The 22301-nt window shown below is 43.0% G+C and overlaps 1 protein-coding gene across 1 annotated transcript in view; it reads right to left on the bottom strand.

The window, feature by feature from the left end:
- Window positions 1-22301, bottom strand: part of KIZ (kizuna centrosomal protein) — a 130683-nt gene that overhangs the window by 6560 nt on the left and 101822 nt on the right. Inside the window, exons 11-12 of the mRNA XM_059134179.1 lie at window positions 9015-9119; window positions 6034-6130 (exon numbers count right to left, since the gene is read on the bottom strand). Coding sequence (XP_058990162.1) covers window positions 6034-6130; window positions 9015-9119 — 202 coding nt within the window. The remainder of the gene's footprint in view (window positions 1-6033; window positions 6131-9014; window positions 9120-22301) is intronic.

Below are 22301 nucleotides of genomic sequence, written 5' to 3'. Positions count from 1 at the left end.
TGATTATCAATCCAGCACTTTCACTGTCTAGGTGGTGGGGCCCGGGAGGCTGAGCGGGATGTGTCTCAAGACACACAGTGCTAGCAGATGGAGGGGACGAGGTGGGGCAGAGCTCCTCCTGGCTCACAGATACTTCCCAAAGGCATGCATTGCAAAGACCTTTCCCCACAGGAACCGGTGAAAAATTGTCACACAGTAGGGTGGGGAGAACCTACGTTGGTACTGGTCCCTATCCCAGTGTTGGACTGCTGATGGGATACAGTGCCAGCTCTGGGGCCAGAGAGCCTCTGGCCACCCCCCATTCCCAGCCCCCATGCCCAACTCTGCTCCCTGTGTGGCCCTGGGTAAGTTCCCTACCTCTCTGAGCATCTGTTTTCTGTCCGCAAAATGGAGGTAGTTAGGTCTTCCTTGCATTGTCCTGGTCAGCTTTGAGACAATCACGCTCAACAGCCTGGGAGCAGTAGGTCTCAGGGGGTGGCCCTGCCTCACATTTACAGCTTTTGGGTGAACAAGGGCATGTGCTTGGTTTAGTGATGTGCAGTCATGGGGTCTAAGTGGAGGTGACAGGTCCTCTGGCACAGTGGCTAAGGAAAGGGAAAGTCTGGGGACAGACTGAAAGGCAACAGGCCCAAGATGCATGAAGTCTCCTCCCTGAGGAGCCTGATGGGTGGGACGGAGAAGAGACTAGGCAACTGCCTCTGCTGGGCCTGGTACATGCAGATGGGCCAAACCTCTCCTCTGCAATGGGCTGTTCATTCGTTTGCTCACTCTCTCATAAATCCCGTACAGGTGACACTATACATCAGCTCTGTGCTAGGCCTGCAGACACAAGCAAGACACATTTCACCTCTTCCTGGGCCTCTCATGCTTCATTGGGGAGACAGACAGCAAAATAAGAACTGTGACATCAGCCAAAAAAGGCAACTGCAGGGTGGGCCAAGAATTGACAGCAGCAGAATTAAGGGGCAACAGCCAAGCCCCTAACATGTGCCAAGAGCCTACAAGCCCTTGTCAAATTCAGGGCCAGGAGCCAGACATCCTTTCTCCAACAGACAGGATGGCAGTCAGGTAAGGATTCCAGGAAGCCACTCAAAATGTGTACACCCAGTGTGCTTCCTGGAAGCCAAATGTAGAGTGTGTGAGCAGAGTGTACACAGTCAAAGTTGACTGCAAGAGTCTCCCTTGGGAAACATGCAAGTGCACATGGCCTTTCCTCTTCCACATGCTTGTGCAGAGACCTTTGTGGAAAGCTCCCTGTGGAAAGGGTACATGATGCCGCCCAGAGGTGAGAACATCTAAGACAAATGCCCGAGTGAACAGTAGAGCTATATACAGATGTTCACACACTCAGCAAGTTCTATGGTTTTTGAGCACTGGTGGCCAACAAAATCTCCCCAGGCCCTAGTGAGGAGCTCACAGTGGGGGCAAGGTACCTGCAAATGGCTACCACCCCTATGTTACAGATGATGCTAGAACTAGCCATGGTGCCACACCAGGGGCATATTGTATGACCAGCTCCTCTGCTTAGGAAACTTTTAGAAAGTTAATAGTTAAACCTTGACAGTCTAGTGGGCATTGGCCAGGTGAAAGAGTGGGGCAGAAACATTCCAGCAAAAGAGCAAGACTAGAAGCTGGTGCATATGATGCAGCAGGTTGTATGAGGACATGACATGAGGCTGTCCAGTGGGCATAGGGCACGTGGGAACAGGCTGGGGGGCACTGCAGATGATGGTACACGTGGTACTTGAGTGGGGCCATGGGAAGAGGAATCTGGAAAACAGTCAGTCCTGGGGGATATCCCAATATTAGTAACACAATGACTTTCAACCTCATGGTCAGTATCATTGCTTTAACGGAAAAATGTGTCCACAGCCTGTTAACAAACTACCCAAGTTACTGTGACTTTGAGGTCATGTCAGCAGAGTCTGGCAATGAGACTCTTAGGATGGATCCTGCCGAGGGCAGGGTGTATGGTCGTGGGGACAATCGGGAGGGTCTCCTACTGGGAAGTGCCCTTCTGGTTCTAGGCTCTTACTTTAAGACTGAAAATAACTAGTAAGAAGATGTGATCTATAGGGGTGCCTGGGTGGCTCAGTGGGTTAAAGCCTCTGCCTTCAGCTCAGGTCATGATCCCAGAGTTCTCGGGGAGGTCTCTGCTCAGCAGGGAGCCTGCTTTCCCCCCTCTCTCTCTGCCTGCGTCTCTGCCTACTTGTGATCTCTGTCAAAAAAAAAAAAAATAGAATTAAAAAAAAAGATTAAAAAAAAAGGTGTGATCTATAAACCGACTTCTAATTCTAATGATTTGACTGTTAGCTAGAATTGGTATTAAAATGTCTCAAACTGCATCTTCGGCTAGAATTTTTCTTAGAGAAGACATATACTTCTGAAAAACAGAAGGCATGAAATAATTCAGTAAGAAAAAAACCCCCACAGGTATGCCAACAAATCTTGGTAAACAGTAATTTCAAGTTTTCTTAAGAGCAGACAGAAAGCAGACACACTTTTAATTTGACAAAGTCCGAGCGCCCCCTGATGGTTAGCCAGGGGCCCTGCAGCAGATGCCTTTTTTTTTTTTTTTTTTTTTTTTTGTAAAGCTGCCTGTAGAGGGTCAACTTGTTAACTCCTTCCCTTCAGCTAGTCAAGCAAGGGACTGGCTCTTCCATGCTCTGTGTAGAAAAAATAAAGTATGTGGGTTTGTGAGAAGAAACATGGAGGACATTTAGGCAGCTGCTTATTCAATGGCATTTAAGGAGAATGTAGATTTGTTTAGCCAGAGACGTGGAATGGGGACTTTAATAGGAGAGCCTAAAGGACTTCCAGAAAAACTGCATTTTTATTTCACTGGTACTGATTCCTTGTGATCTTTGTATTAGCCCAAGGGAAAATGGCACAGTGACCAGGCAAGAAGAGAGATCCCAGGGTCCCCACCAGAGCATCAGCTGCAACCTGGCGCCCTCCACTGGCCACGCGTGTGGCTGCAGAATGCCACCCACAGTGGCCCTGCCAGGGTGCTGCGCCTGGGTGACTTCTGCTACCTTTCCCCCAGGCAATTATGTTGCAAGCACACATCCTTTTCTTCCCGTAAAATGTTATCTCGATCTGGCCAGTAAACTGAAGTTATACACGACAGGCTGTTGAAATATACTCTCCATTGAATAAATGGATCCCGGAGCGTGAAAACTGCTTCCTGAGGAAGGTAAAGCGAGACAATGTTTGCAGAGGAGAGGAAGCTCTGGCATGCACCCCTGAACAAAAGGGAACAAGTGGTCTTTACTCGGAGAACGGCTTCCTATTAGGACTCACTCCTTCGTACATTATGCCTTTCATCCCCACTCAACCACAAAATGATTTTGCTGAAGCAAATACAATGGTAGAAAAAGATTTACACTGAAAGAATCTTTAATAATAAACTGTTGCCGATCTGCCTACTTGCCCGTGATTTATAATACAATAAACATCGGATTCTATTACGGCTCATGCACTGAAGCTGCTGCTCTGAAAAACGGAATATGAAAGCACCCAGATCCCACCACCATCACAATGAAATGAGCATGTATAAATGTGCTAAGAGTATCTCTTTGCATCTTTTATAGCTTGTGTGTATTAATCTGTAACGCTTATTAAGAAAGTCATTGCTATGCAAAGCAGCACCCAATCCCTTTCTCAGGCTTTTCAACAGAGTGCACTGTTTAGCCAATAGGACGGACCCTCTGGACCTCATTCTGCATTCATCACAGGCAACATTTGCACAATGTATCTCTCAAAGGCGGCTGAAAAGAAGGCCTTAATACTCATGTAAACAACTGCAAACCAATTACTTAATGAATCAGGCCCACACATAATGAGGTGCAGACAAAGAGCTATAAATGCATTTTTGCACCCAAGCCGCTGCTTTAAAGTAAAATCCCTCAGCTGTAGTTTGGGCTTAACTAGCACATCATAATTATTGTCTCTAGGACATCAGAGGAAGCCATTTTTTTTTTTTTTTAAGGTCCAGCAGGGTCTTTTTTTTTTTTTTTTTTTTTTTTTTTGAGGTTGCTCATCAGCTCACTGACAAAATAGAGCAAAGAAGAATTTTTAAAAGTGCTACAGCAGCACCGCACTGTTATGTTTATTCTCAAGTACTGGGTTTCGAGACCACTTGTAAAAGCAATAAAGCACGAGGAGTGACTGCAGTAAGTGGGATCCTTAAATGTAAGCCTCTAAGAAATTTCAGTGAATCCAGGCACAAACCACAAACCTAGAGCTCTCCAAAGCCCAGGGTGCTGTACTAACACCACCAAACCCAGCACAGCAACCACACCATGACATACAGCACACCGAACCCACACACTCAACACCCAGGCCTTTTCCTCACTGGATCATTAGTAAGGGTCTAGAACCAAAGATTCCTTGATTTTTCCCACCTCCTTAAAGGGGGGTGATAAGATGACTTGTAATTTATTTAGAAAAATAATTTCACGTAGGAACGATACGTCCTTGCTTCAGAATGAAGGGGGAAGAAAGTGTGAATTTACTTTAGTAACATACAGACACAAGACTTAGTTAATGTTCTTGGGGCCCAGCTGCTTTCTAAATGTATTTTAAAACTGCCTCAGGTGTGTATACCTATAAAGACAAGTTAAAGAAGAATTGAGCTTTTTTTGTGCCCTTAAGATATAATAGAAAAGAGCACTTCTAACAAACTTTTTTTAAAATTTCTTTTCAGCTTAACAGAATTCATTGTTTTTTGCACCACACCCAGTGCTCCATGCAATGAGTGCCACTTCTAACAATCTTTAAGAAATGGTAATAGGATGCCCCGAAACTACCTGTAGAACTCATTACCTTTAAAATTTCCTTTAGAAGGCCCAGAATTGAATTTACAGTATAACCCAAAAAATATAACACTTTAGCACTCTTCCTGTTCCATGATTCATTTCCTCCCACTTCCTTCAAAAACAAGGACGAAAACCCAGGTATTACAGATGCTAATTTCTGAGAACTACATGAGTGATTTTCTAAAATTGAACTTGCCAGGTTTCTAAATGAACGATCTAATTTTAGAATGTCATTTCAAGATATTCTGAGTCCTAAAAATATCACATTTTTTTTTTTTGTTTTTACAATGTTTTTCAAAATAAAAGTGAAAGCATTTTAAAAATACTAGATTTCTGGATCAAATCATTTTATCTTATGGGACATTTTATCTTATGGGACATTAGATATGTAAAGTTTCTGTTTTAAAATTTCATCAGGGTAAGAAGTTAATTAAAAAGTAACCCAATCATCTAAAGGACATCGCATAAATGAGAACTGTTATCACAAAAGGAAATTTGTGCAGTTTTAAGCAACATGCAGCCCAAAGCCAAAACGGTAGGTATCTCCTCAGACAACTGCTTCTGTCCCCACTGATAAATTCTTTTTGACCCAATGCTACCGCATGGTCAGTATTTCATGTTGGAGACAAATCCAGCACACAACTCACCAACTCACATATTGTTGCCTGGAAAACTTACGAGAAGGGCTACATTTTCCACAGATGTGAAAGTATAAATTTTGTTCTTTATGGACAATAAGCAGGGAAGTTGCAGGAAAGGAAAGGGTAACCCAGCCCAAAGGCTTGGTGAAAAAGAGGAATACAAAAACAAATCCCAGGCAATTGCCAGTATATATGTCAGCCGCCTCAGGAAGAAGAAACAGGCCACTTTATTTCTTTTAAGGCCCGATGTTTTCTCTCTGCCCTTTTCCGACACCCTTCATTGTGTGGTCTCTAAGCAGCCCTACTGCGAGCAGCTGTAGACGCTAATTTGTGGTTCACTGAGGTGTCAATTGAGTCTTAAACCAACGAAACAACAGCTGCAAAACAATGCTTGGCTCTGGTGCAAATATTTTCAAAGGTAGACTGAAGTTTCTACTGTTATTTCAGATCAACAAAACCCCAAACCGTAACCTGCCCTTGAGTCACACAACAAAATAATATGAGTTTCATTCATTACAGAGTGACATTTCTCATCTTGTCGATGCTGTTCAGAAAGGCTTTCACGACTTTACCTTGACAAAGAACTTCCTTTGCTCGATGAAAAACTAGCCTCTGACACGATTTTGTTAGTTGTCTTTGTCTTGAATGTCCCACTGCCAATGTTCAAACCTGTGATAAGCACAAATGTGGAGAGTGAGTGCCGGTCGCCACACAGCAAAGAAATGCACTGAATGGAGCAGCAGCCGCACAATAACTTTGGTGAAACAAACGTTGACGGGGCTTGATGCTGTTCAAGCCACAGAAGGCAAAGGAGCTTCTGAGGCAAGGAACACGTTGGCAGCATACTGAAAGGAAGTGTGTGTGTGTGTGTGTGTGTGTGTGTGTGTATTTGTGGTGGTGGGGGGATGTTTCTGGGACAAACTGAAACCAAAAAAAAGTAAAAATCACTCAAAGAGCTCTATTTTAAATGACCAAGGCACACAAGTACACACATGGATCTCTTCCCTGGCACTAAGCACTGATAATCCACCTTGTTGTAACATGTGGACACGGGCAGTGAGAGATCACCAAAACGATGGGTGCTGGGAACCAGGTCTCAGAAATCACTGACACCCCAGGGTGACAGTTACCCCTCTGTCAAATCCTCTTTTTCCCATCTTGTAGAGAAGAATGAACCTCGATTGAAAGCCATCAAGGCCACTCTTTACCCAGCATGAAAAGGTTGATGGGAAGATGCACAATCTACCTCTTCCCTGGAGAGGGGGGACCAGACCATCCCCACAGGGCAGGCCTGACCCCCTACCTCCTGGTTGCCCTTGGAAGTGTCGGCTACCAGTCTGATTCTGAACTGGTGGTCACTAGTATCATGGATGGAGAGTGCACGGGCATCGCTGGGAAATGCACCGGCCGAGCTTCTGACCTCCTACTTGCTCGCCTCACAGAACCTCCATAGCCAAGTGATGTGCTTAACAAGGTGTCCACATTTGCCTGAAGAGAGCCCCCACATGCTTAAAAAGACGAGGTCTTTTCAGACATGAGAACAAAGGCACAAGGTTTAAGTGGCTTGCCTTCGTGACAGGTCCAGAGACACAGCCTAAAACATTTGACACAAAAAGTAACTGAAATCTGCACTTCTTCCATAGTTAGAGTTCAGCGTGCACACCCCTCCTACTATGTGTAACAAACTTGTGAGGTCTAACAGGGATGCATGGCTTCCATTTCCCTCTGCCCTCCCAGCCCACTTCCTGCTTTTCTTTGGAGCTCAGAGAAGTTCCTGGGATCACAGTGAGTGTGAATGTGAAAAAGTAATCATAACCAAAGGTAAAGCAAATGCTAGAAGCAGGATCTAACTACAACGAAAGCCAGGACCATGAGAAACACTTCTGTGATCCCAGTGCTAGAAAATCTGGACACTTGCAAAGCAAACAGCATCATTTTGCTGAATGTAGGGGTGCCTAATGATACAACCTATCACTTCACTTACGAATAGGTTAATCAATGGATATACTAGTTATTACTATATAAATAGTACCAAGCCACTTGATATACATGCTATAATTTATGTCAAATTTACTTATCCTTTGAACCTGTCCAATGAACTATAGCAAATATACTTACCACAAACAGATTTGTGGAGTCATCTTCCAAATGTGTTGTTTGCTAATGGGCTGTACTGCTCTGAGAGAGGCCTCACCCTCTTGAGGCCCCATTTGTAACACGAGGGGTTAGAGAAATACTTTCTAAGATCCCTCTGGACTCTAGTTCTGTGACTCAAATGTGAAGAAGGTGATGAAAAGCCCAGTTGAGGGTTCACAAGTGTTGTATCTTTCCAAAGTGCTAAAGACTTCCACCAGGGTAGGGGTCCTGCTTTCTACAGCAACAGACAGCATGGTCTCATGTTTGTGGAGATGAGGTCACCATCACCAATGCTCTTCGAGGACTTTTCTCTCACAGGTGCTGTGCTGGGCATTTAACCTGCAGTGACTCACTGCATCCTCAAAACAACCAAAATAACTGAACTTTGCAGCTACTGATTCTAACACTAATATTATCTAGGAAATAGCTCCCCAAAGGCAAGTGAAGTCTGAACCACTGAAGTACGTCCCTCCAAAAAAAACAGTCTGTCTCATGAGATGACTGGGAAACCCGGATGTGGATTGGGAATTACGTGATTAAAAAAAAAAATCATTATTCCGGTAGGTGAAATTAAGACATGATTGTTTATATAAAAATAAGAAAGTCATTAAAACATACTTTAATGCATTTACTTTCTCAAAGGGAGCTGAGGTGACTCATACTAAAAAAAAAATGTGTAATAAGAGAAAAACCACTAAGAACAATAAAAATACAATAACAGAATGTATGAAAACAAAGAAAATTACAGTTCCAACAAGGGGTGCCTGGGTGGCTCAGTGGGTTAAAGCCTCTGCCTTCAGCTCAGGTCATGATCCCAGGGTCCCGGGATTGAGCCCCGCATTGGGCTCTCTGATCAGCAGAGAGCCTGCTTTCCTTCCTCTGTCTCTGCCTGCCTCTCTGCATACTTGTGATCTCTCTCTCTGTCAAATCAATAAATAAAATCTTTAAAAAAAAAATCCTATGTTGAAGGAACTATATTTAAGCTTAAAATTTAGTTTTACTGTGATTTAGAGTATTTTCATTTAAAGAGCTCCAAGTCCTCCAACATTCTGGGGAGGGAAGGTGGCCCAGCATGATGTTCCCATTGATGATTAAGAAACTGGGAAATGTAGGGAAGGGAAGGAATTTGGGGTATATCCAGTGCAGTTACTATCGCAACATCCCAGGCAGAATCTGAGGGTCTTTTTAGCTCTTTGTTGTCATGCTGGGAGCCAGCACATATCTAGGAGGGGGGACTTCTAAACTGTTATTCATTAAGAATTGAAAAAGTACTGGTTTAGTCTGACCTGGTAACAATTTGTTACAGAGCAATCCCCAGAAACCTTCCAAGGATGACCGCCCTCGCCTGAACACAGCACCAGTTGCCAGCCCAGGTCCCCCGGACACTGGCTTCAGGTGCTGAGTATGCCCTGCTTACCTGATAGCTGTAATACAGAAACATCTGCCTTTTGGAATCTGTCTTCAGTGTGATTTATATTATCCTGCAGGGTAGACTGCTTCAGCAACTGGTAGGCTTTTGTTTCTACAGATTTAAAAAAAGACACAGATAAGTGGATATCCACATGCAAAAGAATGAATTTGGACCCCTGCCTTATACCACACAAAAATCAATTCGAAATGGATTACGGACTTAAACACAAGACCTAAGACTATTAAATCCCTGGAAGAAAACACAGCAGAAAACTTTCAGGACATTGGACTTGGCAATGACTTCTTGGATGATACCATGGTGAAACCGAGTTGACAAAATTAAAAATGGACAAATGGAACTCTAACAAACTTATAAACTGTTGCATGTCAAAGGAAAAAAGTGAACATAGTGAAAAGGCAGCCTACAGAATGGGAGACAATGATTGAAATAACATATCTGATTAGCGGTTAATATCCAGAATATATAAGGAACTCCAACAACTTGATACCACCCAGTGAAAAGGTGGGGAAAGAACCTGAACAGACTTTCTCCAAAGAAGACATACAAATGGCCAATAAACACAAGAAAAGATGCTCAAAATCACAATCATTAGGGAAATGGAAATGAAAAACACAATGAGATAATCCCATCTGACCCATGAGGATGGCTACTATCAAAAGAACGGAAAATAACAAGCATTATCAAGGATGCAGAAAAGTTGGAGCCCTGTGCACTACTGGTGGGAGTGTTTTCGAGATGGTGCCACCATTCTGGAAAATACTATCGAGGTTCCCCAACAAGTTACAAATAGAACTGCGACATGATCCAGCAATCCTACTTCTGAGTATATATTCAAAAGAACTGAAAGCAGGGTCTTGAAGAGATATTGGCACACCTGTGTTGCCTGCAGCCAAGAAACAGAAGGCACCCAAATGTCCATCAAGAGATGATAAGCAAAATGCAGCATAGACATACAACTGAATATTAAGAGCCTTTAAAAAGAAGGAAATCCCAACACATGCTACAACACAGATGAACTTTGAGGGCACAATGCTAAGTAAAATAAGCAGTCTGAAAAGAACAAATACTGTATGATTCTGGACATATGACATTCTGGACACTGACTATTGAAAGTAGTCAAAATGATAGAAACAGAAAGTGGAAAGGTGGTCACTAGGGCAGGGGAGAAGGGGAAGGGGAAATCAGTGTTTGGTGGGTATAGTAGTTCAGTTCTACAAGATGACAAAGTTTCAGGCAGCTGTCGCACAACGATGTGACTGTGTTGTATACTACTGAATTGTACACTTAACTTGGTTAAGATGGTAAATTTAATGTTATGTTTTTTTTTTTTTTATCACAATTAAAGAAAAAAGTAGAGTGACCAGACATCCCAATTTGTCCATGACCAATTCAGGTTTATGTCTATTGTCCCAGTATGACTATGAATTGAATCCCCTTCTGGAACAGTGACTTAGCTGGTCATCCAGACCAAATGTAGAGTGTTGGTAAAGTCTGGCTACTGACTGAAGAAAAAAAACCTATAAAAAACATTAGAACACTGATTGGATAGTTGATGATACTGATAAATTATTATTAATTGTTTTAGTTATGGGGGAAAAAAAGACATAAATACAAAATATTCTTTCTAATTTATTTATTTATTTGAGAAAGAGTGAGCGAAAGCATGAGAGTGTGGGGTGAGGGGTGAGGGGCGGAGGGAGAAGCAGACTCCTCACTGACCAGGAAGCCTGATATGGGGCTCAATCCTGGGACTGTGGGATCATGACATGATCCAAAGGCAGACACTTAACCAACTGAGCTACCCAGGCACGCCAATACAGAATATGCTACTACCCAGAGAGAAGTTTCTTAAATTCTTCCTATGATGTTAACACTGTTCAAAAACATGCAAATTATTTTTTGAACTGTCACATTTTAGAAATTCTGAAAACAAACAAAAAACAATTTAGTTGAACCCAGGTTTCAAGATTCGAAGACCTGTTGTAGGAGTTTATCTGAAGTGGCCAAATTCCAGTCATTATTTGGAATGAAGCTGTAGTTAAGGCTCCACATCCTAGTAAAATGGTTTCTCTCTTCCCTGGGCCTTGCAGAAGTCACTAGAGGAACAAATTCAAGAGTCCAGCCCTGACTGCCTCGGTCTCCCAGGCCCTCTGCAGGCACTCCTGGATCTAGAGGGCAACAAGGGCCGGGGAAAGGCTGGGTGAGGGCAGGAGGGCCAGGAAGACCAGCGGCCACAGGGTGTGTGAAGAGGCCGGCAGCTGAGAAAATCGAACCAAGACTTACTGTAGGGATGGAGCAAAGTCAGATGCCCCAGAGGGATCAGCAGCAGCCGGGACCTGGCCCAGGTCCACAGGACAGGAGGCCCTGAAGGGCTTCTAATCATGCCTGCTGCAAGTTACCTACCGTGGGAAGACTGTTGGGAACAACGACAAATAAAAGCTACGTAAAGGACGGGAGTGACATAACCTTTCCTGTCACCTCAGGTCAGACCAGGTATCAGGTCTCCAGGATACCTGAATGAAACCGATCGCACAGACATAACAAAAAAGGATCCATGGCTGTATCTTCAATACGGCCACAAAAATAAAAGGATTCCTGCTGTCAGCACCAGGGGCTTGCATTCCTGCGTTTGCTGGCTCCATTTAAGAACTTAACCATGAGCCCCTTATTACTGGATTAAAGCTACTGTCACACTGAAGAGTAAGAATATAACTTCTCTTGCCCTACTGAGAATCAATCAAGATAAAAATAAGTATTGAAAATGAGCATCATATTTTGGAACGCTAAATGATATATAATTAAAATATGTACAGATCAAAGACTCTTAACTCTGAAAATAATAACTTCTAAGGCAACATTTTTAAACACTGCTGGATTGTGAAATCAGTTTGGTGCATTGGAACCAGATTTGTGCAAAATTTAATACATAAAACACCAGATACAGTGCCTGCAGAATGTGTGTGTGTGTGAGTGCGCGCGTGCGTGCGTGCGTGCGTGCATGCATGCTGGCCTGGGACAGAAAGTGTTTCTTGCTGTTGATTAGTCTCATTGTCCTAGGATAGCTTCAATAGGATGGCATCATAATACTCTCCAATTAATCCTAATGTCCATATTATTTCAGAGTTGTAAGGTTATTTGGAGAGAGGTGAGATATTAATAAAATCAAAGACAAAGCCTCTGGATTCTAAGTAGGTAAAACATCACTGTAAAGGAGGGGAAAATGTACTGTTTTGTTTTTATTTTATAAAAACTTTCTAGCATTTAGGATCTAAGTCCAGAGCATAATGACCCTATGCTATTTCTGCATTCATTTACACTTAATTGGTCAAGGAAGAGATAAGCAAAGACAGACATTTTTTTTTTTTTTTAAAGATTTTATTTATTTATTTGACAGAGAGAAATCACAAGTAGATGGAGAGGCAGGCAGAGAGAGAGAGAGAGGGAAACAGGCTCCCTGCTGAGCAGAGAGCCCGACGTGGGACTCGATCCCAGGACCCTGAGATCATGACCTGAGCCGAAGGCAGCGGCTTAACCCACTGAGCCACCCAGGCGCCCAAGACAGACATTTAACAACAAGAAAACACAGAGGCTCCTGCCAGCTGGAGGCAGGGATTGGGGTTCCTCTCCTTTATTATCTTAAGGTAAATCATTTCACTCCAGTGAGCTGGCTCTCCTGCTTCTCAGAGACCAGGAAGACATGTGCCTTTTATTTTCAGGAGAGGTTTTTTGTGAAAAATGGCAAGCTAGTAGTTAAAAGTAATTTCAGATTTGGGGGGATTAAATATTCCATCCAAATATTAAACAGTACTGATATTGTTACTGGTCTAAGTCTAGCAAGGGAGAAATGTGAAGTGAGTTCACTCTTAGCATTTAACTATTCTGGAAAGATCAGCCATTTCCATGTTCTACCTAGTTTCTGTCCTGGTTTTCTTTCCTTCTTTTTTAAAATTGAGGTATAACTGAAATACAACATCATATTAGTTTCAAGTATACCACATAATGATTTCAGCATTTGCATGCACTGTGAAATGATCACCACAGTAAGTGTAATTATCATCCATCACCTTAATAGTTACATATTTTTTTTCTTGTGATGAGGACTTTTAAGATTTACCCTTCCTTCCTTATTAAGGGACTTGGGCTCTGTAACTGGGCTGTAGCCTTTCCCTTCAAGGCTGCTCCAAGTCTGCTTTGAGAGAGAGCTCATGTCTCCTGTTCCATTCAACCAGAGCTCAACCCCCTTCCCAACCATGGATCCTCACTGGTATTTGATCCTTAAACCTTCTATGGGCCTTCTCTAGTAAGTCCCTGAAGCCCACCCGGATACATTTTATCTGCAGCTGCCCTGACCTGAATGATAGAGGGTTTTAGCAAAATCAAGCTGAGGACTGCTGGGCACATCACCTGCCCCATCCCCATGCATGATTCCTTCAATGGTTTAATGGCAAAGTGAAGCTTAAAAAGTAAAATGATTAAATGCATTCCCTTGGAGGAATAAACACTAGTGGAGAAAGGACCAGAGACACCAAAACAGCTAGAGGAGTTGGAACAGACTGTGCTTTTGGGCATCAGGAGGTCTGTGTTGGGGATCAGGTGCTCAGAGCTGGGTGTCACTCTCCCATGGAATGTCTACACCCTTATTTAGCCAGTAGAGCTGCAATAAACCACATATGAAGGACTGGGAGCTCACCCAAAAATGGTTTGGTGAAAAAAAAATAATCAGGAGAGGCTAAAGGCTGCATAGCCTAGGTTGAAATAGGGGAAGAAGGGTTCAGGTACACAGATACTGCAAACAGACAGGACAAGGCAGGACTGTAAATGTAGATGCTTTCTAGAGTCAAACAGGTACCACACACAAGGGACTCTGGCATGGTGGGAGTGGTGGGAAGGGGAGCCCTACAGCAGGCTGGAGAGCTCATGTCGCATCCAGAGAGGACAGCTGTTATCTGGAGACAGTCAATTGCTGCCAGGTGTAAAAGAGGGACAGACTTCTTGCCAGAATTCTATCTTTTTTAAAAAAATAAAACCCTGCACAGGCCAAACAGAACATACCTGTAACCTTAGAACTTGAAGGTAGTGAGCAAGTTTTTCTGTGTTCACAAGAACCCTTAGAGAAAAAGTCCAGTCAAGGGATATAAGTTCGAGGTCAGGAAAAGCTTCCTCAGTTGAAAGTTGATTATGGGGGTGGGGGGTGGCGCTGCAAGAGCTGTGTGATTTTTAAATAGCCATCTGTATCAAAGGGACCAGGCTGCACAGTCTTTGGAGGAAAGGGTGCAGTTTTTGCTAGGGGTCTCCAATAATTCAGATATCCTCCTGGAATGGCTTAGAAGACTAGGATGTCAGCTTTATAAAGCAAAAAGGCAAAGCCACAGGCATGAGGTTTATGGCAACTCAGGCCCAGGCTTTTCTAAAAGGAAGGAAGGAAGGATCAGTAAAGAATCAGGCTGTTAAAAGTTGCACTGTGTTGCCCTGAAAATTCATAGTTATTTAATGATTGAACAAATCTAGAGGTTCAAGTTAGTACGTTTAAGCAAAGCTAATATGGTTCCTAGGGAAAAGACTTCAGGGGTGCCTGAATGGCTCAGTCGGTTGAATGTCTGCTTTCTGCTCAGGTGGTGGTCTCAAGGTCCTTAGATGGAGGGAGCCCTGCATCAGGCTCTCTGCTCAGCAGGGAGTCTGCTTCTCCCTCTCCTTTTGCTCCTTTCCCCTGTTCATGTGCTCTTTCTCTTTCAGATAGATGGGTAAAATTAAAAAAAAAAAAAAGTCTTGAGTTTTCTCAACTGCATATTAATTGCAGTCTGCAAACTGGAGGCCTAGGTGGCCCCTTAAGGTTTCATTTTCCAGCCTGTGTCTTAGAACTCCAGAGAAATGCTTCCTCCTATTACTATTGTCAGACCCTCAGAAAATTATTGAGTAGTGCAAATAATTCGGTAAAACAAATATTTCTAAAGAATACAACTCTTTTTGATGAGAATGTTCTGGTGTACACACAAATACACACGCGTGCTCAAGCATTCCGTTCTGGATCTCTCAGTTAAATGTCCATTATATACTTAAATCTACGTCAAGATTTCATTTAAAAAGTAGAAAACAGTGGAGTTTAAAACATAAAGTAAGACAAGGTGGTTAAAAAATCTATCCCTGGCTACTAAGTCCCTACCAATGACACAACAATAAATACATCTTTCCCTACTTTGTTACATAAGCTGGCTGAACCCAGTCATCTGTCTTCCTGCAAAGTGGGTGAGGGATCACTGAGATTGTGTTTTTCTTTTTGATATACACTTTGTGTCTAGAAAATGGAACAGCCAGGGAAAGAAAGAGGAAACATGCTGAATAAAGGGACGGAGGAGAGATGATGTTGGTGAGAAGGGGAGAGAGAAAAAGCCTCAACTTCTTATCTTTCCTTCTCTTTTATATGCAAATGTACACCTGCTAAAATACTTCTAAATCTACAAATAAAGGGAAAAAGAAAATATCTGATGAACAAGTGCATTTAACAACCCTTTACAAGAGCGTTTTATAAACGTGGGGTTCACCAGCCTCGAAGGGGTGTCTCCAAGGCAGAGCTTTCGCAGAAATCCCCCATGAAAAAAGGGAAGAGCTGGGCCCGGAAAAGGAATAACAAAGGGGGATGCAAACAATACTATCACTCCGGCTAGGAAAAAACGACCTTGAACCGACAAAGCGCTGGGTATCCTCGAGTACAGGAGGATAATTATGATTCCTATATGAAGTGTGCAGTAATTTAAAAATGAAATTTGAAAAGTATTTTCTGCCCGCTGAATTTCCCAGTGCTGTTACCCTTCACATATGTCTACACCCAAACAATTTTTCCCCCACACTGTGCTAGATGTGTGGCTGATTGTGGCAAACCCATTTTTGCAAAAGAAAATAAAAATTATGGTATGTAGTTCTAAAATTAATTCTAAAGATAAAGACTATCGCTTAAAATCCAGAAATCATTTGTCTAATAATCTGCTCAAATGAAAGTGAGAGAATATTAGGATATGGGTGTTTCCAAGGTCAGAGAATACAGAAAATTCATCTATATTTAGGATTTTTAAAATTAAAGGCTGTGAGTCGATGTTAGGTGAAACACACAGGTTGGATCCAAAACGAGAATCGCTTTTCATGTCCAGATTTTCTGCAATAAACCCCACTCAACCAGTCATCCTGGGCCCGTAAATCTATCACCAAGGAGAGGGTTGATGCATACAGAAGAGACGAAATACCTAATCCAGAAGAGTCGTCTGAAGCTGCTTCAGAAAACAAGTATATACACCACATTCTTAACTTCCATAGAGCAATTCAACAATTACACCTGAAAATAAATGGCAGGATTGTAAACCCCCTTTAAGAATATTTCAAAACCAAACCGAAACACTTCTGGGGGTGTTACTTCACATGTAAATTTATAGCCCTAGTGTCTGCCACTTAACACTATTCAGTCCTGGGAGGTGAGTGTTCAACTCTGAAAGTCATGGAGTCTGAAGATGAAGTAATCTGATCAGGAAGCTGTATTTTATAGGATTTTTTAGCAGCTTTGCATGCAATGATTTATAGGAGAAGAATCAGAAATAAAGACAGTAATACTATCATTATCATCATTTATAGTAGGGCCAGGAAAAATCGCTGTATAAGATGACTTGGGTGCTAGAAATGTAAAATATGCAGATATCCCTCCTTATCCACTGTAGTGGGTTGCCAAGTGTCTCCCCCATCTCCCAGGTTTATGACCACCCAGAACCTCAGAATGTGATCTTTGGAAACAGGTTCTTTGCCGATGTCATTAGTTATGGACCTTAAAATGAAATCACCGGAGATTTATGGTGGGCCTTAAATCCAATGACTGGGGTCCTGGTAGGAAAAGGAGAGAACAGAGACACAGGAAAGAAGGCAATGTGAACATAGGCAGAGACTGGAGTGGTCCTGCCAAACGTGAGGGGCCACCAGAAGCTGGAACAGGCACAGAGGGATTCTGCCCTCGAGCCCTTAGAAGGAGCACAGCCCTGCTGACATTCTGATTTTAGGCTTCTAGCATCCAGAACTGTGAGAGAATACATTTCTGTTGTTTTAGGTTTGTGGTACTTGTTATAGCAGCCCTGGGAAAATAATACACTCCCTGAGCCCCAATTTTACTGAAATAGTCAAAGCTCAATCCCTTTTCTTTCTCTCTTTTCACTTGGGTCTCGTGTAAAATGAGGGTGTGTCACAACATGACCCACGGGGTTCTCTCATCTTGAGACCTCCTGCTTTGTGGTTCTCATACCTGGGAAGTCACCAGGTATCTAGAAGACTGATGCCTGGGCCCCATCCCCAGAGTTCTGATGGGACTGGTCAAGGGTGTGGCTGGGGCATGGACATGTTTAAAAGCCTGCATGGGATGTTACTGCACAGCCACTGAGCAGAACTTCTCTAGGCACTTAGGAACTGATTTTCTGGAACACAGGAGTCTCCAACCAAGAATGAAAGATGCCTTTCATTCTTTACTGACCACTTTAAGTCACCATGGCCACCCTTAATGCCATGAGTGAGGACTGCTTTGCTGGAGCAAGCAATAGGCAATGGGCCCCACCCGTGAGACCCCAGCAGCCTGACCGCCCTCCCCAAGAGAGACAGGACTGTGTGGACTGCAAGGGACAGTCTAGCAGCACATGGTAGCTCCCCTGGTTTTGCATGAGTTGGGGGTTCCCAGTCTCAAGTACCGCAGGTGACATGTCTTTACATGATTCTTGTGCATTTCTGGGACAGGACAAGTGAGACACGGTCTTAGAAAAGTCTGGGTAGTGGAGGGGCTGTGCCGCTGTTCTCTGGCTGCCAAAAGTTGTAACTGTAGTCTTTTCTCCCAGGATAAATCTAGTAGCCAATGACAACCTGGCTGTTGTAGGTTCTCAGCCCTTTTGCGATGTGATGAAAAACTCAAGTAATCATGTTTGGGGAAGCACTGCCCAGAACCCTAAGTGGCAACCTTCAAATCGATGCTGACCTCCCACAAAGCTTTTAAATGGACGTACCTTAGTATGACCTTGAATATTCAGCTTCCAAAGAATATCAGTGAGAAATGGCACAGTCAGGCAACCACTTTCAACACAGCTTGACCAAGAGAATTGGTGTCAAAAGAATGAGAGGCTGAATGGACATTCTTAGAGGCTTAATCCTCTTGAGATAAAAGCTGAGAGGTCTTTTCACATGGAGCTTAAGGAGATGAGTTTTGCCAGGATGGGCACGTGGGGTGGGAAAAGTACTGGTGGAGTGAATGACTGAAAGAGATAGTATTCTGGCCTGAATCAACAAGCATTAAGGAAACTCCTTAATACTCTCATTTTTATTCATTCGTTTGACAAAATGAGTGGCCACTATGTGCGGGATACTGTGTTAGGAGATGGGTTTTTAGGACATTTAGCATAACTGGCTAAAATGAAAACTTACTTACCTCTCAAAGGTAAATTTAGTGTGAATACAAAAAAATGAAAACTTACCTCTCAAAGGTAAATTTAGTGTGAATACAAAAAAAATCACCAGTGTGGAAAATTTTACTTGGGGGTAGAAGTAGTTCAGAGGGAGACTTTCTCTCATCAGCTAGATTAAGTGTGGCCTTAATCCTGGCCTACATGTTTCAGGGAAACACTGACCTGAACAGCCTCCTACTTGCACACGGTCTCAGGCCTAACTGCACTCAGGCTTGCCCTTCTTTATGAAGGGCAAACCTTTGGTACAATCTGTACTTGGAAATCCTTGTGAGCTGCCCACCTCTCTAGGCCTGACACAAGGGAAAGGAAAAGTATGGCTTTGTTCATCACAGCTCTCCAAGCATCCTCACAGAGCTCATCTTTTGTGGGAATACACACTGACATTTCACTGATCCAGACATCCTGATGCGGTTGTCTCTCCTGTCAAATGAAAGGGGAAGGGTGGTGGAATGAAGGAGGTCAAGGCTTAAATCTTGAAGCTTGAGTTCCAAACCCAACACACTAACTACAAGGCCTTGAGCAGGAATCTTAATCTTTCTAGGTTTCTGTTGGACTGTCTATAGAATGAGTGACTGATATTTACCCCACAGGACTGTTATGAAGATCGGACCGGATGGAGGCTTAGTGAGGGCAGGGTCATGGGCTTTTGCTGTCCTGGTATTTCCAGGAAGCAGCCCAAGTAAAGGTATAGCATGCATGCATATGATATATTTATTTATTTTACACAGAAAACCAAATGTTCTTAGTCATTCAAATTAATATTTGATTTGTACCTGGATTCTTAAGTGTGAAGAGCCAGACTAATAAAAGGAGTAGACTCTGTTAACAATGGGAGATCATAAAGGCTGTGTGTGTGGTGTGTGTGTGTGTGTGTGTGTATTGAAGGATTTCTCTGTAAATTCTAGCACAGACTGTGGGAGCCTAAGTTATGAAACTTACAGTCTCCCAAATGATGATTAACAAAGTAGATGCCTTTCAGAGTGATAGCAAATTTGTTAAAGATGAGCCCCTCTGCCAGGAAAACCCATGTTTGGGAATGATAAGCAAATAAAGGGAAAAAAAAGAAATGAGAATGTTGGCACATTTGATTCCTTTGCTACGGACTGCGAATCACAGACTCCCAGCATTTGAAGGAATGCTGGGGTTCCCAGAAACAAGAATTCCTTCCATAGCACCCCTCTAGAGTGGGTTCCTGCCACAGTGCAACAGCCAGCAGCTGAAAGACACCTTGTTTTTGCTGGAATGGAGAGCTAGAAAGTTCTTCTACAACCCCACTGTGAATTCCTTCCTTGCAACACTCACAAACTGAGCTACACTATGCAGTTACACTTGATAAATGTTGGTATGTAGCAGCCCCACAAATATTTACAGATAGCTTTTGTGCTCTTTTTGGTTTAAACTTCCCCAGGACCCTCATCATTCTGAAAACGGTGTAACTTCAGGGCCTCCCACCCATCCTGCCCAGCTTCCTGGGGCCTGTCCTACATTTCACCTCAGCCTCTCTCTTTACTACGTCTCTCCTGAGATGGCTGTAAAGCAAATAATGTCACACAGAGGACACACATGGAAGAGGAGCACTTTGGACTGTCACAAGTTACTACTTGTCAGTTCAGGGAGCAGCTTTAACATATAGCTTTCAGTCGTGACGTCATCTGGGCTTAGTTACACTAAATATTATAATATCATAAAGTAATCTAATCTGTGAGGGATGTTCCCACAAAAGAGAACCATAGGAAAATGTTGAAGATAAATTTAGACTATTGAGAATACAGGTGCCCTCGTTAGACTTAAGGCTTTTGTTTGTTTGTTTGTTTTAGAAAGGAGGAGAGGGGTAGGGGGAGAGGAAAATATAGAATTCCAAGCAGGCTCCATGCTGGGCTCTATCTCCCGACCCTGAGATCATGACCTGAGCTGAAATCAAGAGTCAGACGTTTAATTAACTGAGCCACCCAGGTGCCCCTAGACTTAAGGTTTGAATAAACATTCCAGATATATGTGTGTATATTTACATTTCCCAAAATGTGTCCCACAGAATATCAACTTTGTTGGCCATTTATAGGAAGGATTCCATTTTCAGATAGGAGATAAGTTATATGAAACTCTAAGCTCACACTTTTAAATGTTTCATTTATTGGAAATTCTAAAAGTTCTTTAATGTGCCTCGGCACACTGTGCTGGCTAGAGAGGGAAAGAGGGATCATGTAGGGTTTGGTCCCAAAATACATGTTCCTCAAAGTATATTCTCAGTGGAGTATTGCACAGAACAGATTGGGGGGGAATGTTGCATCAGCCCAGCAACATGTGTTAGAGCACACCACGGGAACACTTGCCTGGTGATCAGGTGCCCTGCAATTTCCTCAACTGTGGATATGTCAGGCATGTGGTACATGAGTTCTCACAAGCAGAAACGTGCGGCCTTCACCAAGAAGACCTCCAGGAATCACTTCATCATCCTCTTAAATGGTTTTTTCATGGGAGTAATTAGAAGTTCCTAAAATATCATGAAACTCTCCTCAAGATTCCTTTTTGATAAGGTAAAAATCCTTATACATTCAAACCATCCATTGAGTTTTCAAGTGGAAATTTCTTGAAGAAATTAATTTAGTGGTACTACTGGGAAGTGCTGTCTATGAGGAATTATGGTAGCACAGGGCTTGGGTAGGTCTTGGTCCCAAGTGCCTACTGCAGTTCTGGAAGTAGCATTCATATATTGAATGTGTAGTACATGCTTGGCACTTTCACACACATGATCTCATTTCAACTTTAAGATAACCTTGCCAGGTAATATGTCTGCTTTCCTAATAGAAATGCTCAGAGGGCGCGCCTGGGTGGCTCAGTGGGTTAAGCCGCTGCCTTCGGCTTAGGTCATGATCTCAGGGTCCTGGGATCGAGTCCCGCATCGGGCTCTCTGCTCAGCAGGGAGCCTGTTTCCTCCTCTCTCTCTCTCTCTGCCTGCCTCTCTGCCTACTTGTGATCTCTCTCTGTCAAATAAATAAATAAAATCTTTAAAAAAAAAAAAAAAAGAAAGAAATGCTCAGAGGGATGAGGAAACAGAACAGGGAGTAAAGAGCTGACATATATGGCTGATGCCAAAGCCCAGGGACAGCCACCATATCTCCTCAACTCCCAGAGGAAAGCCTCTGGAATATTCCTTCTTTGGAATATTCTAGAAGGAATGCAGCTCATACAACAGAAAAAACTTAAAAAATTATTATGAATGGAGAGGCGGACTCTATCTTAAATCAGATGATACACCTGCCCTAACTCTACCGAGGGCCAAATCCCCAAGTAATTATGCCAAAAGACACAAAGATTTAGTAAAAAGATGATGGTTGGGGCACCTGGGTGGCTTAGTTGGTTAAGCGGCTGCCTTCCGCTCAGGTCATGATCCCAGGATCCTGTGATCAAGCCCCACATCGGGCTCCTTGCTCAGCGGGGAGCCTGTTTCTCCCTCTGCTTGTGCACTCGCTCTCTTTCTCTCTCTGTCAGATAAATAAATAAAATCTCAAAAAAAAAAAAAAGATGATCAAAAACTTGGGAGATTGAACTAATACAATGTTATATGACAATTATATCTCGCAAAAAAGTGGGGCGAAAAACGAACTTAAGATTGTAACTTCAGTGACGTGTGCAACAACAGTATTAAGCAGGGCCAAGGTGTCTGAGGTCCTCAAACATTAACTTCATGGGAGATCTGGTGGGTGGGGAGCACAGAAGAAAGTTGGTAGCCAGGACAGAACTGGCAAGGCTCAAACAAAGTCACTGGCTTTGAAAGCTTTTTTTTTCTTCTTATGTATTT

The sequence above is a fragment of the Mustela lutreola genome, chromosome 9, assembly GCF_030435805.1.
Source record: "Mustela lutreola isolate mMusLut2 chromosome 9, mMusLut2.pri, whole genome shotgun sequence".
NCBI classification, from domain to species: Eukaryota; Metazoa; Chordata; class Mammalia; order Carnivora; family Mustelidae; genus Mustela; species Mustela lutreola.
Note: the sequence above shows the minus strand (reverse complement) of the source record. Positions and strands in the feature narration are given on the sequence as shown.